Source organism: Hyaena hyaena, unplaced genomic scaffold (genome assembly GCF_003009895.1).
Source record: "Hyaena hyaena isolate Hyena2069 unplaced genomic scaffold, ASM300989v1 scaffold_30, whole genome shotgun sequence".
Lineage (NCBI taxonomy): Eukaryota > Metazoa > Chordata > Mammalia > Carnivora > Hyaenidae > Hyaena > Hyaena hyaena.
In genome coordinates this window covers 1,498,554-1,521,647 of record NW_024080662.1, presented here as the reverse complement: position 1 = coordinate 1,521,647, position 23,094 = coordinate 1,498,554, and the positions used below count along the sequence as shown (strand labels likewise).

Here is a 23,094-nt window from a genome sequence, read left to right as displayed (position 1 = left end):
TCACCTTTTTATCTAGGCTGCTTATCTCTTCAGAGGTAGGAAGCATATAGGCACCTGTTCCAAACTGCAAATTTAACTACTTGCTCACGTGCATATTTGAGGGGAACCTCAGTGCTTTCTCCCCAAGGTCCTGTGGAGACTCAGGTTAAGGAATACATATGTGGATCTCAACCTAGTCCCATGTGGCCAAGCAGGAGGCCCTGTGGGTGCCAGTCCAAAGCTCCCATGGACTGTTCCATGACCTGTCCTAAGCAGCCATAATGTGAGACTGCATTCTTATGAGCCAGAGCTGGCCAGACTCATCTTGTGAACAGCCTCAGGAGGGACTTTTTGAATCAAGAACTAGTTCTTCCTTCCAGATCCAAGAAGTATCCTGACCTTAGCATCTGAGGCTTTTTCCCCATAAATGGGAGTGTTGTGTTTGTGTGCATCTGTGATAGTGACAGCTGCAGAGCCACAGCTGTCGACCTCAAAGATAAGACACCGCTTTTTTTTCCCCAAACTTTTATTGAAAAACCAAGGGAGTATGCCATATGCCTTTTTCAGAAAAGCCTCTTCTCATACCTGTAAGCAGAGTAACAAGCTGTGAGGTGGGGCAGGAGGAAGGCACAGCAGAAACCTCTGCCTCAAACTTAGATGGGTATAAAAGGGCCGGTCACTTACGAATGGAGGCTGTGGACACCACCTTCCACCTGAGCTGAAGATGTTCTCTTCTCAAACTTGAGTTCTCCAGAATACATCATGGCTCTGAAGAGGGACAGATGTCAGGTGTGAGTAGCTGGCCCTCAACCAGCCCCTCTACCCATGTTCCAGCTCCCAAGCTTACCGGACTTGGGTCAGACTCTTGGCACCAATGTCTTGGCAGGAGTGCTGGATGCCAGCGATCAGGTAGGGGACAAATTTGTGGATGGACCCTTTGTCCTGCACAGCCCCAGACACCCCCTGAGCCACCTTGATTTTGTCAGCTTCACTATAGGAAGAGGCAGAACAACACAGGCAAGGTCAAAACATAGATTAGGCTGTCAGTACAAGGCTGTCAGCACAGGATAACCGACCTTCCTGTCCCACCTGAAATATCGGTTCTGGCTGCTGAGATGCTTGTCCATAGCATCAAGAGAACCCATACCACGATATTTCTTTAGCCGGATTCCATCGGAGAAGAAGTACTCGCCAGGGGCCTCAGTAGTAGCAGCCAGGAGGGAGCCCATCATAACTATGGAGAGAGAGGAGTGCTGGGGGCAGACTCTTGAGTGGCATTAGGGAAGGAATCCCACCAGACTCCCTAGGTTCTGGGCCTCACCTGTGGAGGCCCCAAGGGCCAGGGCTTTCGCGATGTGGCCCACGTTTTGGATTCCTCCATCAGCAATAACAGGAACACCAAAGCGCCGTGCATATTCTGACACCTTGTACACTGCTGTTGCTTGGGGCCTCCCGCAGGCCAGCACTATTGAGAGGAATAGATGGGTGGATGGAATTAATGGGGATAGACAAGGGGCCCTGTGGCCATAACTCAGCACCTAGGAGCTCTCAGCTACAGCTGCACCAAGACTGCAGCTTGGCCAAGAAAGAGTCATGTCTGGGATGGCTGCTGCCCCATCTGCCTTGAACAGTACAAACAGCTGTGACGGCCTCCACTCAATCCTGCATGTGCGCGTGCATGTGTGCATGGCCCAGGGCAGCTTCAGGCACATGCAGTCAGCAGCCGGGAAAAGCCCCACCCAACTGGTATCAAGTGGAGGTAGGGGTTCACTGTGCAGTTAGTAACCCAGAGGCCCACCCCTTCCTGCGTCGTTGGCACCTCTGGCAAGATGAGGGCAGTGGTCATGTGGAACAAAGAGTGGCTTTGCTGGTCCATGAGCTGTGCCTACTGTACGCATTGTGGGCAGACTAGGGCCTACCTGGGGAAGGAGGTCCTGCCTTATGAGCACCCCGGGAAGAGGAGGGAACTGTGTTCTCCAGCAGCCCCCAAAACCATGGTCTGTCATTCAGTTTGCCCTGCCCACCCATCAGCACCACAAACCCCGGGAGCTACAGCTACAGTCAACCAAGCAGCCGGGCAGTGGGCAGCTGGGCCGGGCCAGTGGGCCGGGCTGGACTTACTATAGCAGCCCGTGACAGTAGAAGGGCATTTGGGGCTGTGGGACTTTATGTCTGGAGGGATCTTGGGAGCCACTAAATAAAACAAACAGACCAGAGTTTAGAGAGGGTGCAGAGCAGGAGCAAGGAGGCCAGGCTGGGCGAGGATTGGGAGTGGGAGGGAGTGGCAGGTGAGGAATGATGAGCTCGTCTTCCAGCATGTCACCCATCCAAGGGGCCCATCTGGCCCTGGGGCTGCCCCTATTGGAAGACTCCATATAGTTCTCGCAAGAACGCTTGGCTCCAGGCCATCTGGGACTAAGGGCCCTGCTGAAGCCAGGATCTCTGAGGGCCCTGGTGAAGCATTTCCTACCTTCCTGGGTAATGCAGATGGAGCCACTGCCCATGCCCACCCGCAGGGCATCTACGCCAGCATCAATGAGGTTCTTGGCCTGAGCAGCTGTGACCACTGCAACAGGGAAAAGCTTGTGTGAAGGTCTAAGTGGGAGCTTAGCTCCCCTACTCTTGCCCCACATCCTTCAGTGCCCAGTCTTGCCTCACCATTGCCTCCAATAACTTGGAGACTGGGGTATTTCTCTTTGATGTACTTGATCATGTTGATCTGGAAGATTGAGTTTCCCTGGGAAGAGTCCTGGGACAGGGAGAAAGTCCCAGTGAGACTGGTATTACAGCTGCCCCTACCACCCCCCACCCTGCCTGTGCAATAGCTCACCAAAACCACTACGTCCACACCAGCCTGGGCTAGCAAGTCCAGCCGATACTTGTCATCTTCATGAGTGCCAATGGCTGCTCCACATAGCAGCTGCTTCTTGGCATCTTTGGAGGCCAGTGGGTAATCCCGATTCTTCTTCAGGTCTGTCCGGGCAATGATGGCTACCAGTTCATCATCTTCATTTACAATGGGTAACTTTCCTGGAAGTAGGGCAAATACATAAATCAGAACCTTGGTCTTTGGTTCCAGAACCCTTCCCACCTCTAGCACTCACCTTTCTTGCTGCGCTGCAGTATTTCATTTGCTTCCTTCAATGTGACGCCTGCAGGAGCTACCACCAAGTCTTCCCTCTTTGTCATGATCTAACAGTGAGAGGGTCTGTGAGAAAGGGCCAGAGACCAGACCTCCCAACAGACCCTGGCCTAATACAAGAGGGAGGTTCCAAAGATGACCACAATCACACATTTGTGCCCAAACTACCCTCCTCAAGTGAACCCGACAGTCTGTGCAGCAATACAGTGGCAGGAATGAAAATTCAGTAGAAAGAACATGGTACACAGAGCCTCCTGTTACATAGTGGAGAAAGAAGAGCCATGCCAGAACAATGACAAGAACATTAGAAGAGGAGGTTGAAACTGATCCTTGAGCATGACCTGCACATTGGGGGTAGCAAACATTTGGGTACCTTGAGAGCCTCTGGTGGGGAAGAGATCCAGGAACCCCATGAAGGGATCAGTAACTTGGCTGGGCATTCATCTTTCCTGGACTGCAGAGGCCCCCCGAGATGCCATTCAGGCAAATGATGCCATTCTAGCGTCTTAAGCCTTGGCCACTAGAGCTTGGCCTTGCTTAGTCAATAGCACCTACCTCTTCCAAAAGCCGGTTATGCTCCTCCTCCTTGAGAAAATCAATGTCCCTTGAGGAAATGATGCCCACCAGGCGGCTTCCCATCCGTCCAGTATCGGTGATTGGGATACCACAGAAACCATGCCGGGCTTTGGCTTCAAACACATCCCGCACTCGATCCTTGGGGCTGAGGACCACAGGGTCTGTGATGAATCCCTGCTCATATTTCTGGAAGAGATGGCGAGAAAAAAACACTTCTGAACCACCTTTACCAGTCTGAAGCCCAGGGTCTGTGCAAACTTCCCCCTCTGGCAGTGCCAGAGAACCAAATCACAACTCAAACTCAGGGACGGGAAACATGGGTGGGCTGTAGGTACTGTCCACCTGGTCCTCTTCTGTTGCCTAAGGACAAAGGATCTCCTATTCTCAGGAATTGAACCCCAAAGTGGGGAAAAAGATCAGGAGAATACATTCCCCACTCCCACCCCACTCCACCTCAGTGCGATTCCCAGGAGTTCTTGACCACTATCCTTGCCCTTCTGACCTTCACTTTCCGAACTTCGTTGGCTTGGAATTCCGGTGTACAGTTGTGGTGGATGAAGCCAATACCACCTGTAAGCTGCACAATAAACAGAAGACTGTGAAAAAGTGACAAAGAGGGGCGCCTGGGTGGCTCAGCTGGTGAAGCATCTGACTTCAGCTCAGGTCATGATCTCGCGGGTTGACAGGTTTGAGCACTGTGTAGAGCTCTCTGCTGTCAGCAGGGAGCCCACTTTGGATTTTATGACCCCTCTGTCTCTGCCCCTTCCCCACTCGTTCTCTCAAAAATACACTTAATAAGTGGCATGACTCTGTATGCTTTTGGGGAAGAGTGTGAGGCCCCTGCTTCTGTCCTTACACCCCGTCATGCTCACCGCCATTGCTATGGCCATGCCAGCCTCTGTGACTGTGTCCATGGGGGAGGAAACCAGTGGGGTCTTCAGAGTGATCTTTTTGGTCAGAGCAGAAGTCAGGTCCTGAGGAGATACAGCCAGGTAATGTGGGAAAACACCTCATATGCCTCAGTGTGGTGGCAGGTCCCATAAATCAGGTGCCTTGCATGACATGCATCCCAATCAGACTATTCTATAGAATCCACCCCCAAGCCCAATTTGGTATGGTAGCTGAGAGACCAGGGCAAAGAAGTACCTTACCAAACTTGATGTTCAGGACCCAATTTCTGGCCATACTCACCACCTGGTCTGCAGTGAAGTCGATGTACCCGGGGAGAATAAGAAAGTCACTATGGGGAAGGGGAATGAATTGGGAGTAAGGCTCAGGTTTAGGGCAGTTTAAGATTCCATCCCCACAGATCATGTCAAAGGCATTTGGGCCTAGAGGGCACTGACCTAGCCCGTGTCATAGTAAGGGAAGACAAAATCACAAGGTGGAGATGTAAATAGGGGACCTTTTCTGCCACCTAGCTGTCATCAGAGACCCTGGCACACTGACAACTCCATGTGCCGACAGAATGGAGCTTCTGGTCTGAAATCCCAAGCACTGCCAAGATGCCTCCTCCATTCCGCCCCACATTAGATACACCAAACAGAACCCCAGGGATGGTGGGGGACTTTCCGCAACCTGCCCCCAAGCCCGAGTCCAAGCCGGTCCAGTGGAAAACCCCACCCGGCCTCCCACCGCAGCGCGCCACCGCTCTCCTCGCCCAGGTGAGCCTGGTAGGCCCGCACTTGTAGGTGAGGCCATCCCCGCAGTTGAACAGCTGCTGTGCCGTAAGCCCGTCGTCTGGCACGTAGGACGTGCCCCCGCTAATCAGGTAGTCGGCCATAGCCAGCGCCAGGCAACGCCGCGTGTGTCCGAAGACCGCGCCGCAGAGGCCTCAGCCGTCTGGGCCGCGCCAATATAAACCCGCCGATATCGTCACTCCGCCCTGTACGTCACTGACGTCAGGACGCAGTGCGAGCAGGCGGAGCCTATGCGCCTCCCGGGCGGGGCTATCGATGGAGCGCATGCGCACAGCACGCCCTCGGACGCCCTGGGGCTTGTAGCTGTAGAGTTGGGTGTTCCCGTGGCAGCCCCCTCCCGCAGGACCTTGACCCATTCAATTAGCAGGCAAAGCTTTGCTTCCACTGGCCCGCCAGGATCCTCCCAAATAAAGAGGCGATGTTCACTAGCATGTTGAAAAGACGTGCTTGTCATTCTTAATAAACAACTAGATTAAGAATACATAAGAGAAACAGAGTGGTATCTTTATATGATACACAAGTGTATGTTACAAGAATTCCATCAGGCACAGGAGCCTCAGGTTTAAGGCCTCAATGTTAGGCCAAAAAAAAAAAAAAAAAAGGCATGGTAAAGTTTTTACTTTAACATCTAAAATGTCACTTGTCATAAAGGAGGGTGTAATAGAAATTGTCTTTAATAAACCATAATTGAAGTTCCCCTCATTTTCCTTCCATTAGGATGCTAGGTTTATGTCTGAGCATGAAGAAAGAAAAAGACCGTGGCTCCCCTGTGGTCAGCGACGTCTGCCAGTCAAGAGTGGAAGCCAGCTGGGGAGATTCCCTGGAGGGTCCATCCATCACTAATTCCATCTTTCTGGAGTAAGGGAACGGCCACATTTCTCCTAGCAGTCCAAGCCCTTTCCCCAGGCCCCAGACAAAAAAGAAAAAGCCAGCCAGCCACTTTCTAGGACATCTGGCATTCAGGAAACCCAGCGACCCCATGGGCTGAGGAATCTGCTGCAGATTTACGGGGACGCACAGGAGGCAAAGTTTCCTTTTACATTTTAAACAGAAGCAGTCTGAAAGGCTTCATAACTACACCAATAAAAAAAAAGAAAAAATGGAGGCCTCTTCTTTAGTGTGAAAGTCTGTCCATTTTTTTTCCTGGATCATCTCCCTTGCACCATGGATTAGGCATCTCAGTGCATGGTGCTTGCGTTGGCCACTGCAATGGCCTCCTGAATTTCTCGTATCACCAGGATCCGAGTCAGCATCTGTCCCATCTGCTCTCTGCTGATAGGCTGGACCGAGTACCAGATTGGGCTATTGGGGGCCACCACTGGCTCGGGCGTCAGATAAAAGGTGTCATTCCGGCCTTTCACACTCTGGGGGCTGAAAAATATATCAGTAAAAGCTGGGTAAAACCACAATAGTCTCAACCCTCCCACATTGGAATCTATTGGACAGATGCTGTCTGCAAAAGTTGGGAAGACAACAGCTCTTGGAGGTATGGTGTCATAGCTACTGAATTCCATGCAGCCAACATACATATCTCTAGGACTTCCTTTGGGGCTACTGCAAATGCCAGTAATAGTCTACTTCCCATATCTCTAACTAACCATATGCCTAAGGATGCAGGGGTTCATCTACTTGAGTCCAACTACATCCCACTTGGAACCAATTTCACCACCTACATCTCCAAGTCTTTGCCCATGTTTTTTTTCTCTACCCAATCCATTGACAATTCCTAAATTTTACCTAAGGGATTCACTCTATCTGCCTTCTCAGCTTGGCTAAGATGCTGGGGGACTATTACTTGGGCTCACACTCTATCCCTTCAATGTTTTGCTATACTTATTAGCACATGTCACCATCTAAACAGTTAACATTCACCCATCCACTCAAGATTTATCAAAGGGCCACTGTGTGCCAGGTCTTCACTAGGAGCTGGTGTTCAAGAAATGAGTAAAATTCAAGACTCCCCATCTTATAGAGCTTATAGATTAAGAGAGACAGTCAACAAACAGTTACATAAATACACACAAAATGAAAATCAGTGATAAATGCTACAAAGGAAAGAGCACAAAAGAAAAGGTAGGGAATCTGGAAATACTACCCTAATAAAGCTGCTTTGAGAAGAGGGATGGATAGGAGCCAACTAGCCAAATATAGAGGGCCCAATGCGGGGTGGGGGAGGCCTACCCAACAGGGAAAATTTCTATGTTGAGGCCTGGGGGTATGGAGAGCATGATGTGCTTGAGTGGAGAGAAGCCACCATGGCTAGAGAGTCAAGAGCTACATGGACATGAGATTAGCAAGGGAAGTGTATGAAAGGCCTTGCTGGCAACATTAGGATTACTCTTTCTCTATATAATAAACTAAAACCACTGAAGGTTTTAATCTAAGTAACATGTTAAGATCTAGAACACAGAAAGATAATTCTAGCAACGCTGTAAAGATGACATGTGAAACTGCACGGGCAAGAGAACAAAAGCAAAGGAAACGAATGCCTTCTAGATTGATGTTTTTTGTGACAAAGGTTTTTTGTGATGTTTTTGTTTCTAGTGACAAAGGTCAAGGACAGGAAGATGTTAGGCTATGCTCTGTGATGGAAACCACCTCTCTGTACTTTCCTCCCTTTACCTTCCTTCCCTTCTCCAAGACAGGGGACCATATAAAATTACAATGCTGGTCATGCCACATGCTGCAGTAAGGTTGCTTCTCTATTTCAGAAGTGCGTATTTACTCTCGGTTTGGGGCTAAAGAATGCCTTTGTACACAGGTACAGTGCACACACGCACACACACACAGTCCCCCGGCCACCATAAAGCTTCCTCACCATTTAAAGAGGTAGAAATCGTAGAGCTTGATGGGACATCTCAGTGGATTCTCTGGATTTTCCGTCTGCTCTGCATACATGTCATCTGTAACTACAAAACACACCCCCAGCACCTGAGACATGGAATCAGACTGCTTTAGTTCAGGCCCAGATTAGGAACCTTAGGCTTCTAGCCATCCCAACTAGACTTACTGAGAGGAAAAAGGGTGTGAGGCATGAAGGGAAAGTATGAAAGGAACAAGCAGCAATAATTTCTTGGGCATCTCTGCTTCTAGAAGAGTTTGAAGTTTCTGGCTGGGGAGAAGGGAATGGAGAACTCTTGTCCAGCAAATCCCAACCTTCTCACTAATCACTAGCCCCCGGGCACAAGAGCAGGGCAGGATAAATTGCACCTGTTTCTGTAGCCCCTACCTTTCTGGCCAGTCTGGTGTATCCCAAGTGCCTTCAGGTACCGAATACTCGTGCTTTTATCCTTAGGATTAGAGGGGTTCTTCTTTGTCTGTCGCAAAACCTTGGAGAAGGCCAGCTTCATGTGCTGGTCCACTGTCTTCAACAGGAAGTATCTGCACCACAAGTGAAAGCAAGGCGAAGGGAAGGGTGCCAGGAGGAGACCATGACTTACCCTCTGCCATCAGTGTCTTGGAGGAGCCGATGCGCACACTCCCAGTATCTGGGCAGGCCCACACCCAAAAACACTGTCTAGTGGAGGAACCACATCAAGACTGATGGCAGGGGTCTGGCAAAGCTGTCTGCCTCACTGGTCACCATACAAATGTAGCCAAATGGGGTCGAAGGCTTTCAGTAGCCTAAAGGCTCTCAAATCTGTGTCACAGGAATTCCTATGTCTATCTGGATAGTTTTCACCCTCTTCACTGGGCAGATGCCAGCAGTGGCTAAGCATGGAGCTTCTAGAACACTTACTTGGTGTTAAAGAACATGAGGGTGGTCAGCAGGGTGGAAGGGGAGTGAGCCCCGAGCTGCTTGCACTCCCACAGCATCTCCTCAGTCACGTGGCTGGGCAGGACATAGCCTAGGAGGAATAGAGTACTGCTACAACAAGACGATGGCAGAAGGGCCCTCAGAGGTGCAGGATGGGAAGTGGGAGGCACAAGGACCACATAGGAGTATAAGTTTACCAGAAAAATCTCCCTAGGGAACGGCAGAATCACCTGGGAGCTTGTTAAAACACAAATGCCTGGGTCCCAACCCAAGTTTCTGGGTTGGGACCTAATAATGTGCATTTCTAATAAGTTCCTGAGAACCACTGCTCTATAGGATTCTTACCTGACATTAATTCTTCCTCTAATCCAAGATTAAAATTGGGCAAAAGAATATAGTGAAAACCCCAAAACTATAAATCAAACTCTGCATATATGCATACTTCTCTAGAAAGAGGGTATAGAGCTTTCATCATATTTTCAAAGGTGTGAAGGGCCCAAACAACTGGTATGTATGTCCTTGCAAAACTACTCATATTTTCCACCTCTAAAAAGCAGGCTCATTCTCATCCCCTGTCTAGATAAAAGAGAGAATGATATTCAGAGATATTTTAGGGTTCCCCCACAGGGCAGGTTGTACCTTAAGATGCTGGTTCATAAGCAAACTGACAACTGGGCAGGGGCAAAGGACAATGTTTGATGAAAAGCCCTGTGCAGCCAGGTCTACACCAATGGCAGATGACACTTGGGTTGATCACTAAGCCCCTATCATGTGTTCATTCAACAGTCAATGTACAAGTGTTTATGCGCCAGGCACCGAGGCCCTGGTGAAACAGCATTCTCCTGCAGGAGTTTCAGGATTCTCTAGGCAGGCAGTAAGGATGCCACCTCCCAGAAGTAGGTAAAGAAATATTCTGCCCAACACACTCCTCTTCTCTGCTCTTGCCAAAGCTGGTCCTCTAAGTCCATAAGTGCACTCCCATATCTTTCAGGCTGCCGTTACTCTTCTATTTTGTGGCCCATTAGCAGTAAGATAAGCTTCCCTGCCCTCAAACATATCTGAAGCAGATGAGTGGCACAAGACAGCCCTCTTTGGGAAAGGCCAGAGCTAGAAGTGGTCCTACATATACCTTAGCATGGACTATTTTCTTTGGGTTCACTTCACTCTGCCAACTGGTGGCGTCTCCTAGCTTAACCCACTTTTTTTTTTTTAATGTTTATTTTTGAGAGAGAGAAAGAGAGTGTAAGTGGGAAAGGGGCAGAGAGAGAGGGAAACACAGAATCCGAAGCAGGCTTCAGGCTCTGAGCTGTCAGTACAGGTCCCAACGCAGGTCACGAACCCACAGACCATGAAATCAGGACCTGAGCCAAAGTCAGACACTCCACCAGTTGAGCTACTCAGGCACCCCTACCCACTTCTTAACACAACTTAAAGTGAACTTTAGTAGTGTCTAAAAACCAGGACTCCTGGCATAGGAGAAGGGAGATGCAGAGACATCATATAAAAGCCTTACAGTTCTGAATCTGAACTGCATGTATCAAAATGACCAATTTCATATTTTTTTTTGGTTCTGCCCACTGAAAGGCCTAGAAACAATGACCAATCCAGGACCAATGAACACCCCTATGCTACTTAAAACATCATCTACCACTAAAAGGAACCAGGTTCCATGCTGACCTGACCAATTCCACACTGAGACAGAAAATAAAAACTGTACAAGATGAGCATAGAATATTTGAAAAATCAGAAATCAAGGAAGTGGGGCCATGTCAAAAGAACTTTTTAAAAGCCAATTTAAAGAGACTCCAAATGGCCAAAGATGAAACAATATGCACATTAAAAAAGATTAACTGCAATGGAGTAAACCATATTAAATATATTTAAATCCATTAGTTTGCAAGGATTCTTTAAAAAGTGAACTGGTCATCACTGGATGAAACCAGTGAACCAACTCATTACTATAAAAACTGCTAAACAAAGGAGGAGAAACAAGCCCTTATGCTGCTTCTGCTATAAAATCCATTACCTATATACTGCTAGGCATTCAAAGAGTGGTCAAGGGAAAGTTGTGCTCTATATTTTAGCTAATATGGAAGTAGAAATAATATCAGAATACCAGTGTTTATAACTCCTAATGAATTAATGGATCCAGACATTATGGGTATCAGATGGAAGTATATAACCCTATCTATGATGTCACCTTACCAAAAAGAACCCAAAATTCAAAACCCATCAATGAAGTCTTTATCTGCAACATTTACACTTATGTAAATATAGGAAACCGAAAACTATACTTAACTATAATATCAGAATGTAATCAGACTGTCAATTTAAAAGGCTTTCTTCTGTAAATAAATTACCAAAAAAAAAAAAAAAAAGAATTAAGGAAATCAAGGGGAAAATTAAAAATACTAAAAGACATACCAGCATTTTCAATGTGTGGACCTTATTTGGACCTTGACTCAAATAAAACAAAGTCATTTTTGAGACATTATAAATTTGAACAAAGTGTAGATTTTTAGGACATTATGGAATTATCTTTTTTTTTTTCCAAGTATAGTAAGGGCATCATTATATGTCAAGCATACTAAATATAATATTTATGAATAAAGTATCTAGGAATTACTTCAAAATAATATGGGAGGGGAAAAAACAGGTGGTGTACCTATGACACAAGATTTGCCATAGAAAATAGTTACATGGGAGCGTCTGTTTACTTTTTATATATGCTTAACATGTCCACAATGCAATTTTTATTTTTTTTAATTTTTCAAAACATTTATTTATTTTTGAAAGAGAGAGAGAGCGTGAGGAGGGGAGGGGCAGAGAAAGAGGGAGACCCAGAATCTGAAGCAGGTTTCAGGCTCTAGGAGCTGTCAGCACAAAGCCCGATTCAGGGCTCGAACTCACAAACCACGATATCATGACCTGAGCCAAAGTCGGATGCTTAACTGACTGAGACACCCAGGTGCCCCAGCAATCCAATTTTTAAAAAGCAAGCTTTTGGGCGCCTGGGTGGCTTGGTCGGTTAAGCATCCAACTTCGGCTCAGGTCATGATATCGTGATTTGTGAGTTCGAGCCCCGCACTGGGCTCTGTTGACAGCTCAGAGCTTGGAGCCTGCTTCAGATTCTGGGTCTCCCTCTCTCTCCACCCCTCCCATGCTCATGCTCTGTCTCTCAATAATAAAATAAAATTATTAAAAAAAAAAAAAAAAAAAGCAAGCTTTGCATAGCCATATTTGGCTTGAAAATTTGCAAATCATGTAGAGTGATTCACTTATTTGGTTTCTGTTGTAATGATAGTCCCTCAGAAAAGCTTCCCTCCTAATGCCCTTAACACTTTCCATTCCCTTGTGCTTGGTTCTTCAAGCCACTTAATTATATATACGGTCTCCCCCTATTAGCTTGTAAGGTCCACTTTTTTCATTATATTATCTACATCTGGAATGCTGCGTGGCACATAATAGGCATGGAAAACATATTTGTTTAAAGAAGAATTTTTTTTAGGGGTGCCTGGGTGGCTCAGTCAGTTAAGTGTCCAACTCTTCAGGTCACGTCATGATCTCATGATTTATGAGTTCGAGCCTAGTACCTGGCTGTTCTGTCAGTGCAGAGCCTGCTTGGGATTCTTTCCTCTCTCTGCCTGGGCCCACCGAGTTCGTGTGCACTCTCTCTCAAAATAAAAAATTTAAAAAAATTTTTAAAAGTTAAGCATGTAACTATGTGGTGATGGATGTTAACTAAACTAGATCATTATGCAAAATCTACACATATCACTACACTGTATACCTAAAACTAATATTACACTTTATGTCAACTGTATCTCAATTATTTTTAATTTTAAAATTCCTTAGATGTTTTTAATGTAAAAATAAATAAAGATAAAAAACAAATGGCAAAGCCAGGATTAAAACTCAGATATTCATGTGAATATAAACTTTTCAATTAATTTGGGTATTTATAAGGAGGACAACTAACTGATGGGTCATAAGGTAAGAAAATGTTTACTTAAAAAATATATTTTTTTAATGTTTATTTTTAAAATGTTTGTTTATTTTTGAGAGACAGAGAAAGAGAATAGGGGAGGAGTAGACAGACAGGGAGACACAGAATCCGAAGCAGGTCCGGGCTCTGAGCTCTCAGCACAGAGCCTGATGCAGGGCTTGAACCCACGAGCAGTGAAGTCATGACTGGGGCTGAGGTCAGATGCTTAACCCACTGAGCCACCCAGGTGCCCCCAATGTTTATTTTTGGGGAAGAGGGGGAAGAGAGGGGAGAGAGGACAGAGGGGGGGGAGGGAGAGGGAGAGAGAGAGAGACAGAGAGAGAGAGGGAGAGAGAGAAAGAGGGAGAGAGAGAGAGAGAGCGAGAAGGGCAGAGAAGAGGGGGACAGAGGAACTGAAGCGGGCTCCACACTGGTAACAGAGAGCCCGATATGGGGCTTGAACCCATGAGCCTTGAGATCATGACCTGAGCTAAAGTTGGACACTTAACCAACTGAGGCACCCAGGCACCCCAGAAAATATTTACTTAAAAAAAAAAAAAAGCCAAAATGCTTATAAAGGGATTGTACCATTCTGCATTCCCACCAGCAATGAATGAGCATTCTTGTGCTCCCTAGCCAGCATTTCGGGCTGCCACTGTTTGTGATTTTAGCCATTCTAATATGTGTACAGTGGTATCTCATTTTAATTTGTAGTTTCCTGATGATACCTAATGATAAGCATCTTCATATACTTATCTGCCACCTGTATATCTTCTTTGGTGAGGAATCTGTTCAGATTTCTCCCCACCCCTTTTTTTGGTTCAGGTTGTTTTTTTCTTGTCAAGTGTTAAGAGTTCTTTGTATATTCTGGATACCAGTTCTTTATCAGGTATGTGTTTTGCAAAGATTTTCTCCGAGTTTGTGGCTTGTCTTTCATTCTTTTAACAGTGCCTTTAACAGAGCGTAAGTTTTTAATTTTAATGAAGTCCAACTTATCAACTATTTTCTTTCATGGATTGTGTTTTTTGGTGGAATATCCAAAAAGTTACCATCAAACCCAAGGTGATCTAGATTTTCTCCTACGTTATCCTCTACGAGTTTTATAGTTTTGTGTTTTACACTTAGGTCTATGACCCATTTTGAGTTAATTCTGTAGAAGGTGTAAGGTCTGCATCTAGATTCATTTTTTGGTATGAGGATGTCCCGTTGTTCCAGCACCATTTGTTGAAATGACTATTCTTTCTCCACTGAACTGCCTTTACTCTTTTGTTAAAGACCAGTTGGTTATATTTGTTTGACACTATTTCTGAGCTTTCTATTCTGTTGAATTGATTTGTCTATTCTTTCACCAAAAACCTACACACAATGTTTATAACAGCTTTATTCATAATTGCCAAAACTTGGAAGCAACGAAGATGTCCTCTGATAGGTGAATGTATAAATAAATACTGTGTGGCACATTCATACAATGGTATATTACTCATGGCAGGAAAAATAAATGAGCTAGTAAGCCACAAAAAGACACAGAGGAACATTAAATGTACATTGCTAAGTGAAAGAAATGAATCTGAAATAGCTACATTCTGAATTATTCCACCTATGTGACCTTCTGGAAAAGGCAAAACTATGGAGACAGTGAAAAGACCAGTGATTGCAGAGATCTGGGGAAGAAGGGAATAAACAGGTGGAGCACAGAGGATGTTAGGGCCCTGAAACTTGTGTATGATCGTAGATACATGTCATTATACATTTGTTGAAACCCACAGAATGTACAACAGGAGTGAACCTTAATGTAAACTATGGACTTTAGTTAATAATAAGGTGTCAATATTGATTGATCAATTATTAACAAATATATCACATGAATACAAGATACTAAATAACAGAGTTAAGTGTGTGCAAGGGAATATATGGAAATTCTCTACCTCCTAATTTTTTCTGTAAATCTAAAAGTGCACTAAAAAGATAAAAATTAAAAAAAAAAAAACCAAATACCTCAGACATTCTATTGTTAAGACTCTTGTTCTTTCAGGAGTTTTATGGATAAAGCAAAAATTATGTTCTATATAGGTAGAACACATGTTCACACATATGGGAAAAATGCAGTATGTAACATGAGCAACCTACAGGAAAGAGTTCATAATTCTTAAATTTTGCAATGATTCTAATTTTAATCAATAAATTTTAATTTTTTTAATGCTTTATTTATTTTTGAGAGAGAGGGGGGGGAAAGAGAGACAGACAGACTGCGAGCGGGCAGGGGAGGGGCTAACAGAGACGGAGACACAGAATCCAAAGCAGGCTCCAGGTTCTGAGCTGTCAGCACAGAGCCCAACGCAGGGCTTGTACTCATGAACTGTAAGATCATGACCTGTGTCGAAGTCAGACACTTAACCGGCTGAGCCACCAGGTGTCCCAATAAATTTTAATTAAAACAAAGAGAAGAGTAACAACCCAAGGTTCTGCATGTCCCCGGTATCCTGGCCACACTAGGACCAGTGGGTTCTGTCTGGTGTGCAGTGTCCCTTCCATATCAGGCCAAGGAGCACAGAAGTTGATGCTGGTGCCAAGGATTTATAGCCTCCTCACCCACATGCTGTGTAATCGCCAGCCATACTAACAGCTGATCTTTTATAAACCCAGATGGGAAAGACATCCAAGGACTAGGAAGACTCTTACCAAGTGGAGTGACTCGGGGCTGAACATCTTTCAGAACTTCATGTAGCCACTCCGTGAATCGAACATAATAAAGATCGGAGAAAATGTCATCAACCCTTCCATTTTCAAAAAGATACTAAAAAGAAAAACAATAAAAGTTGTTGGTAGTCTCCTGAGTAAAACTTTCAGGGGGTATAAACACTGTGCTACCAGTATCACTGCCTCTCCCTACCTGTTTCTGCTTCCTTAACAAACCAACACAACAGGTTAAAAATGTCCAGCATGTGACACTTCCACAGTACACTTCAGATCATATGAAGTAACTCTCACAGCACTCTATAGAGAGTAGGGTCAAAGGGGCAGATTTTGTGAATGCTATTTCTCCCAGGCAAGGCATTGTTTTGTGGTAGCAAAAACACATAAAGCAGGCTCTGAGGCCAGCCTCTTATTAGCTATACTATAAGCTAAATAACTCATGTGAGTATTTTAACTTTTGGGGCTCAGTTTCTTGGTAAATGGAAATGACTGTACCAGCCTTCCAGCACTAGGGAGAGCATGGAATGAAACAGAACATTCACTCAGTGTCCTGGGTGACTAGGAAGAAAGAGGAACAAACAAGGGGGCAAACTTTTCTCAGGCTGAGGCAACAGGGTGAGTCCCAACCAGCAAGTGGGTCCCACCATACTGTGGGTTTCTCAACAAGAGCTTTCACGCACTAAGAAATCCACCTCTGCTCTCTTAAACTGCCAGTCCTAAAACAAGCTTCCCTGTTATAGTTCATGTTAGGTATCCTGAAAACCCAACTACGGCTGTTATATTCTAGCTAGACTCTCACATAATTATATGTGTTAATGCAGGAACAATGAGAAAATGAGCTGAATGTTAGCACCAGACTTTGTTTTGGATAAATTACTTTTATGCAAACCATATGTTTACGTTAATGAAAAGTGTTATATATAAATCCTTTCTGATTAAAAAAAAAGTTGTAATATACGAAATATTTTAGCAAAATTTTCTCTAGGTGACAGAATTATATATGATGTCTATTTTATTTTTTTGAAGTGAACATGTTAGGTCTTTTGCAATTTAAAAAAAATGTACATTTAAAAACTCATTATATAGTTGAAAGAGAATTTCCCTATAATCACTTGCTTGTCATTTTGAGTAACCAGAAAATACCCAATGGGAACAGCTCAAACATGATCCTACGAAATTGTTTCCTACCTTTTGAATACACAGGAAAATATAGTAGAGCACATCTGGATCATAGGGTTCACCTTCTCCATTTCGAGCTTCTCGTGTCATTAGACAGAGCCCATAATTCAACTCAGCCACAGCAGAAGAGATAAGATCTTCCTGGAATCGAAGCAGTTGGCGCCCTGCAATACAAGCCAAAGGTGACCCCCCAAAGGTGAAAGGGGGAGGGGGTTCTTAACAACAGTAATCTCTTCAAAGGTTGCTCTGATCTCCAGAAGGAGGACTCAGAGAAGACACTGATCATCAGGGTGCTAGGACAGAAATGGTCACCTGTATCTAAGGTCAGAAATGGCCCACTAGGACAGTAATCCTGTATGTCCTATTTACACCAAGGCTTTTCTTTCTACAATCCTCCCCACTTCACATACCCCCAAAATTATTAGGGCCAAGAGACAAAAGAAAAGGAAAAAGAATCCAAAATCCACCTTTATGAGGAAGAATATGAACATAATGCTAAGAAAGGCCCTTAAGCACACTCACTGACTGGTTCCTATCTCCTTCCAGAATTTATTTTGCCCAGATCTGCTAGGTTGACTCCAGAAATCCAGGTGTATAAAAATGCCTGGTCTTAGGCAAACACCATAAATCCTGCTCATTGGCAGCAGGTCAGGCCTGCTTGTAGCTGGTCTTGAATTTAACATACTATTTCAGATGGTGATCCCTAACACCCAGAGCCAAAAAACACCACTTTTCTGCCATTCTGTCCTCCAGCTGCTTTCATACCACTGCATTTTAGACAGAGTTCCACCCTCTTCTCCTTCACAAACACTCACTCCCAATGGGTGCCAGTCTGTTCTGAGCATCCTTCTCTAGCTCAGCATTCTTGGTCTGGGCCCAGTTTTTCCATACTTCAAGCCCTTCTTCTGGTTTCAGAGAATTTGGAAGCAGAAGTTCTGGAGAAGGCTGTGGCTGTGACTGTGGTTCAACTTCAGCAACCTGGACAGTCTGAGCCTATGAGAGAGAAACCATCAAAATGTGTCAATCCTGTTTTCCAACAGGCCCTTCCACAAAACTGCTAGAAAAACGTTACCTGGATTCTTTTATTAAAAAAAAAAAAAAAAAAATCTGTCTTCTCCTTGTTGTTCTACTTCCAAAAAACTTTGTGGAGTTCTACTCCTTACCCCAGGGACAGCTAAGGGTACTGCAGTGCTTCTCAGCCCTGGCTGGACTTCTGAACTACAAAAAACAGTATCTGGGCTCCAACCCACAATCTTTTTTGTTTTTAATTTACAGTAAGCTTTATTTTTATTGATATTTCATTTAACATAATTTCAAAGTAGATCTGTGCTGTAAGATGAGCCAAAGAACAGAAACCCTAAAGCTCCTAAGAGATACTTTTCATACTGTTCTGAGTAGGACATGGGGCTCTGGGGCCCCCAATGTTGATACCTAACATTTTTTGTTATTTTATTTTATTAATTATTCGTTTATTTATTTTTAAAATTTACATCCACGTTAGTTAGCATATAGTGCAACAATGATTTCAGGAGTAGATAGATACCTAACATTTTACCTCTTGAGATTTTACCAATAGATACAGAAAGAAAAGAGAACATCAACACACAAGAATCAAACTGTAATTACGAAGCTCTTGGGTTACATATCACCCACCTGTTTAAGGTTGTAATGATAATGAAGGATTTCTTCTCCTGGAAAGTTTGATATCATTTTTGAAATTTTTATTTATTTATTTTTTAAGTAAAATGTCAGAATATGTGAAAATGTTGCACTTGCTTCTCTTAATACATTAAAAATAGTGGAAGTTTTTAAATTCTTCATAAATCCAAGCTGGGTCACGACTATTACTTCTGGGACTACTTCTGGGGTCTATTCAACACACTAATTCTAAGTTTGGCAACCATCAGCAACTGACGTGCAATTAAGCCCACAGGCATAAATTTTCCAGAGTGGCAGAATCTTTCTCATAATAGCAGCCAAGGTTCCAGATGTAGCTAGGAAAACCCAATGTTCCTTGGATCCTGAGACAGCTGATAAGCACCCAGGCCTGCTAAACTACAGAAAAGAAGCCCAGCAGCCAGTGACGGCCACTACCTGCTTTGGCATAGCCAATGATCCCACCAGAAGCAACCAGTGCTGCACAGCCAAAGCCAATCCAATGTAAAGGCACTCGAACTGCTTTCCCATAGGTCTGCACCAGTTGACAAAGCGCACAAGCCTTGAGGCCCGAGAATCTTCTTAAACAGGTTAGTTTTAAAAACCTCACATAAAAAGGCAATTCTAATGTTCAGTCCTTTCTCAGAACTACTGGCCCAAAGCATGGCTTGTCAAATTATAAAAGTGTGAACAAATCACTTAAGGATTTTATTAAAATGCACATTCTGATTTGAAAGGTCTCAGGTGGAAGCTGAGATTATGCATTTCTAACAAGTTCCCAAGTGAGGAAGCTGGTTTGCAGACCACAATTTGAATACCAAGTATCCAGAGCAGTGGCCATTAAACTCTTGGGTGCACTTCAAAAACATCTGAGCTGGGGGCGCCTGGGTGGCTCAGTTGGTTAAGCGTCCGACTTCGGCTCAGGTCATGATCTCATGGTTCGTGGGTTCAAGCCCTGCATCAGGCTCTGTGCTGAGAACTAGCTCAGAGCCTGGAGCCTGTTTCAGATTCTGTATCTCCTTCTCTCTCTGAACCTCCCCTGCTCATGCTGTCTCTCAGATATAAATAAAACATTAAAAAAAAAAAAAGAAAAACAACAAAAAAACACATCTGGGCTGCTTTTAGAAAACACCCATGCCTGGGCCTTATCCCTGCAGATTATGATTTAACTGGTCTAAGGTGAGGGCCTGCCATCAGTACTTTTAAAAGCTCCCACGTGATTCTCGTGTCCAGTCATGGGTGAAAATCATTCTTTTTAGGAAAAGTACAATAAACAAGTTACATTCTCTTTCCTGCCACTGTAAAATGAGAGGGTTAACACTTAGGGATCTATATGGCTTCCCTAGCTATATATAAGGTTGGTTTCCCTCCCACTATATTCCTTCTCAATAATATTGCTCTATTTCCTAAGGACATTTTTGAAGACAAGAGGCACTACTCTACCTTCCTGCATCCAAAGGAAGTCATCGTATCCTCAATGGTCTAACAGCCAAGCCATGCACACAAAGGGGCAGAGAGAGAATTTCCATGAGCCTCAATCACAATCCTGATATAGGGCAGGACAGAGCAACATAGATACCAAGACAAATTCTTGGGTCTCACTCATCTGTCTATATTCTGAATTCTTTTGAGCAATTCATCATGCCAGGGCCTACCGAAAGGGCTAAGCAATGTGAAATTATTCAAACTGAAGGCAAAAAATAATTTATATACAACACATTAATCTGCTTATCAGTGAATAAAAGCAAAACTCTCCTTAACTCTGATAAGATAATTAAACAAGGAAATAAAGCAGTATGACTACCAGGCTTTTAAATATTTGTCAACCCAGGAGCTCCACTGTAGACATACTTCCCAGTTCAACTACCAATCTCCTTGGTGAGTCTTAACCACTTTTCCATTTTGGATTTCCATGTTTGTGGAAATGATTGCTAACTATGCACCTCCAAGCTAGACATCCCCTTAATATACCCAGGGAGTATTGTATGTCTCCAAGTGAACATCTTGCAACCAATCACCTCAAACTAGTATCTACAGAGAGAACTCAGCACCTTCCCCATCCAAAACTATTCTCCTCAGAGTTCCCTCCCTACCTGTTCAATGCAACACCATCTACTACCCAAGCTGCAAATCTAGGAGTCTGACTAGATAAGTAGGTGGGGGCCAGGGTATGTGGGGCAGTACTTTAGTTCTGATTTTTAGACAGGTCCCCTTCACTGTGTGCCTTCACCCACTAATGTAACATTCCCAAGCATCTTGACAGTAAAATTCTTCTACACCTATCTAAATGTCTATCAGTGGGTAGGGGTGGTAGTGATCCCAACCAGGATGAAAACTAATGTAAGTGGGACCTTCTATACTGTGGTGTAGAGTTTTCCTATTTATAATGGAGTCCTTGGAGAATTTTAAGCTGAGAAGTGACACAATCTTACATTTTAAGGAAAGTATTCTTGCTGATCTGTGGAGAACGAATTGAAGAGCCAAGGTACTGGTGGCCAGGACTAGGATGGTGGCAGTCGAGAGAATTTAAGAAATTCTGAGAGGTGTGGTGGCAGAACCAAAGTGGCTTCTTGATGAATTGGCCATGAAAGTAAGGGAAAGGAGACTCAAGGATGATTCTTGGGTTTCTGGTTTAAACATATGGGTGGATGATGGTACCAGTTTCTTAGAGGGCAAGTTTTTGTTTCATACATACAGGATATGTATGTATGTATGTACATATGTATCTTTTTTCAAAATTTAATGTTTGTTTATTTATTTATACATACCCAGAGTGTGATCAGGGGAGGGGCAGAGAGACGGAGGGAGACAGAATCCAAAGCGCGCTCCACGCTCCAAGCTGTCAGTACAGAGCACAGAGCCCGACATAGGGTTCAAACTCATGAGCCATGAGATCATGACCTGAGCCAAAGTCGAACACTTAACCGACTGTGCCACCCAAGTGCATCTGTATCTATCTATTTTTAAGTAAACTCTGTACCCAACGTGGGGCTCGAACTCATGACCCCAAGATCAAGAGTTTCATGCTCTTCTAACTAGGCCAGCCCGGTACTCCAAGAGAAGTTTCGACAGCGGTAGAGGTGATGTTAATGAAAAGCTGAGATACCTTCAGTAAATCCAAGGAAATGACAAATAGGCTGCTGGATGTGTGGGAAAGGTTCTAAGGGGAAAGGCATCATCTACAGATAAAGATCTGTAGATCTGTCAGTGGGTACAGGATGTAAGACATGGGCTCCAGAGCCAGTCTATCCAGGGCTAAAGCCTAACTTTGCTAAATACTAATCGTGGCTCTGGTCTTGTTGGCTTAATCTGTGTCATAGTTTCTTCCTCTGTAAACAGATAGTAGTACACACCTCATGAAGTTGATGTGAGAATTAAATCAGTTAATATGTGTACCACTCACAGTGCTTGGCAGATAGCATCAGTGACTATTCTCTTCAGTGGCACCAGCCATCTAGAGGGTGCTAAAATCCATGGCCATGGATAGAAATCCCTTAGGGAGAAAAGGCCTCTAGTACTGAGCTCTGAAGAACATCAACAAACATGTACGGTTCAGACAGGGGCACCAGCAAACTCTTCTGAGAAGGAAAAAAGAACCAATAGGGGTAGGAGGAAAAACCACACCAGAAGAAAATTCAAGGAAGGCAGGTATGGCCTGTTGTTTCATGTGTCGCTGTGAGATAAAAACAGACATGCCTCTTAAATCTGGCCAAAGACAGGTCACTAATAACCTTAACAAGAGCGATTCATAAATTGGAAAAAATCCTTTAGAAGGCAGAGTTGGCTTGTGCAGATAATGCTTTTGAGAACTCTGAGAATAAAGCAGAGTGGAGAAATGGGGCAAAAGACAGAGGTGGATATGAGCTCAAGGGAGAGAGGTTTCACCATAACTCTGGTTATAAAGATGGGTGATAAAACTTACATAAAGCACAAAAAACCATAAAATACCTAGGAATAAACCTAACCAAATATATAAAAGATCTCTATGATGAAAACTATAGAAAACTTATGAAGGAAACTGAAAAAACATTCCATGCTCATGGATCAGAAGAATAAATGTTAAAATGTCATTACTACCCAAAGCAATCTACACATTCAATGCAATCACAATCAAAATTGCACCAGCGTTCTTCTCAGATCTAGAACAAACTATCCTAAAATTTGCATGGAACCACAAAAGACCCCAAATAGCCAAAGTAATATTGAAGAAGAAAACCAAAATGGGAAGCGTCACAATCCCAGACTTTAGCCTCTACTTACAAAGCTGTAATCATCAAGACAGTATAGTATTAGCACAAAAACAGACACATAGACCAATGGAATAGAATAGAGAACTCAGAATTGGACCCACAAATGTATGGCCACTTAATCTTTGACAAAGCAGAAAGAGTATCTAGTGGAAACAAGACAGCCTCTTTAACAGATG

At 44.2% G+C, this 23,094-nt stretch overlaps 2 protein-coding genes across 6 annotated transcripts in view; both read right to left on the bottom strand.

Annotated features, from left to right (window-relative positions):
- Positions 1 to 487: 487 nt before the first annotated feature.
- On the bottom strand, positions 488 to 5,559 carry IMPDH2 (inosine monophosphate dehydrogenase 2). Of its 2 annotated transcripts, XM_039228009.1 has the most exons (15): positions 5,383 to 5,559; positions 4,889 to 4,937; positions 4,570 to 4,671; positions 4,200 to 4,274; positions 3,677 to 3,883; positions 3,084 to 3,171; positions 2,810 to 3,009; positions 2,638 to 2,728; positions 2,450 to 2,545; positions 2,101 to 2,172; positions 1,301 to 1,444; positions 1,069 to 1,213; positions 827 to 970; positions 664 to 747; positions 488 to 564 (listed from the first exon to the last, which is right to left on the bottom strand). In XM_039228009.1, exons 1-15 carry the CDS (start codon positions 5,478 to 5,480, stop codon positions 543 to 545), a joined length of 1,617 nt encoding a protein of 538 aa, XP_039083940.1. In that variant the 5' UTR covers positions 5,481 to 5,559; the 3' UTR covers positions 488 to 542. The 2 variants fall into 2 exon arrangements, with proteins under 2 accessions (XP_039083940.1, XP_039083941.1); XM_039228010.1 differs by lacking the exon at positions 2,101 to 2,172 and having other exon boundaries at positions 5,383 to 5,557.
- Positions 5,560 to 5,830: 271 nt separating this feature from the next.
- The window catches only part of QRICH1 (glutamine rich 1), a 52,490-nt gene continuing 35,226 nt past the window's right edge, over positions 5,831 to 23,094 (bottom strand). For all 4 annotated transcript variants that reach the window (XM_039228005.1, XM_039228004.1, XM_039228003.1 and 1 more), the window contains 7 exons: positions 17,828 to 18,005; positions 17,022 to 17,176; positions 15,819 to 15,933; positions 9,137 to 9,245; positions 8,627 to 8,778; positions 8,216 to 8,306; positions 5,831 to 6,768 (listed from right to left, as the gene is read on the bottom strand). In XM_039228005.1, coding sequence (XP_039083936.1) covers positions 6,576 to 6,768; positions 8,216 to 8,306; positions 8,627 to 8,778; positions 9,137 to 9,245; positions 15,819 to 15,933; positions 17,022 to 17,176; positions 17,828 to 18,005 — 993 coding nt within the window. In that variant the 3' untranslated portion in view covers positions 5,831 to 6,575. The remainder of the gene's footprint in view (positions 6,769 to 8,215; positions 8,307 to 8,626; positions 8,779 to 9,136; positions 9,246 to 15,818; positions 15,934 to 17,021; positions 17,177 to 17,827; positions 18,006 to 23,094) is intronic.

Bases quoted from the DNA above. Each gene is read 5' to 3' on its own strand.
- IMPDH2 (XM_039228009.1), bottom strand. From the start codon at position 5,480: ATGGCCGACTACCTGATTAGCGGGGGCACGTCCTACGTGCCAGACGAC. The intron at 3,172-3,676 runs GTAGGTGCTATT...TCTCACTGTTAG, and splicing joins ATAACCGGCTTTTGGAAGAG to ATCATGACAAAGAGGGAAGA. The intron at 971-1,068 runs GTGGGACAGGAA...CTCTTCCTATAG, and splicing joins AGCCAGAACCGATATTTCAG to TGAAGCTGACAAAATCAAGG.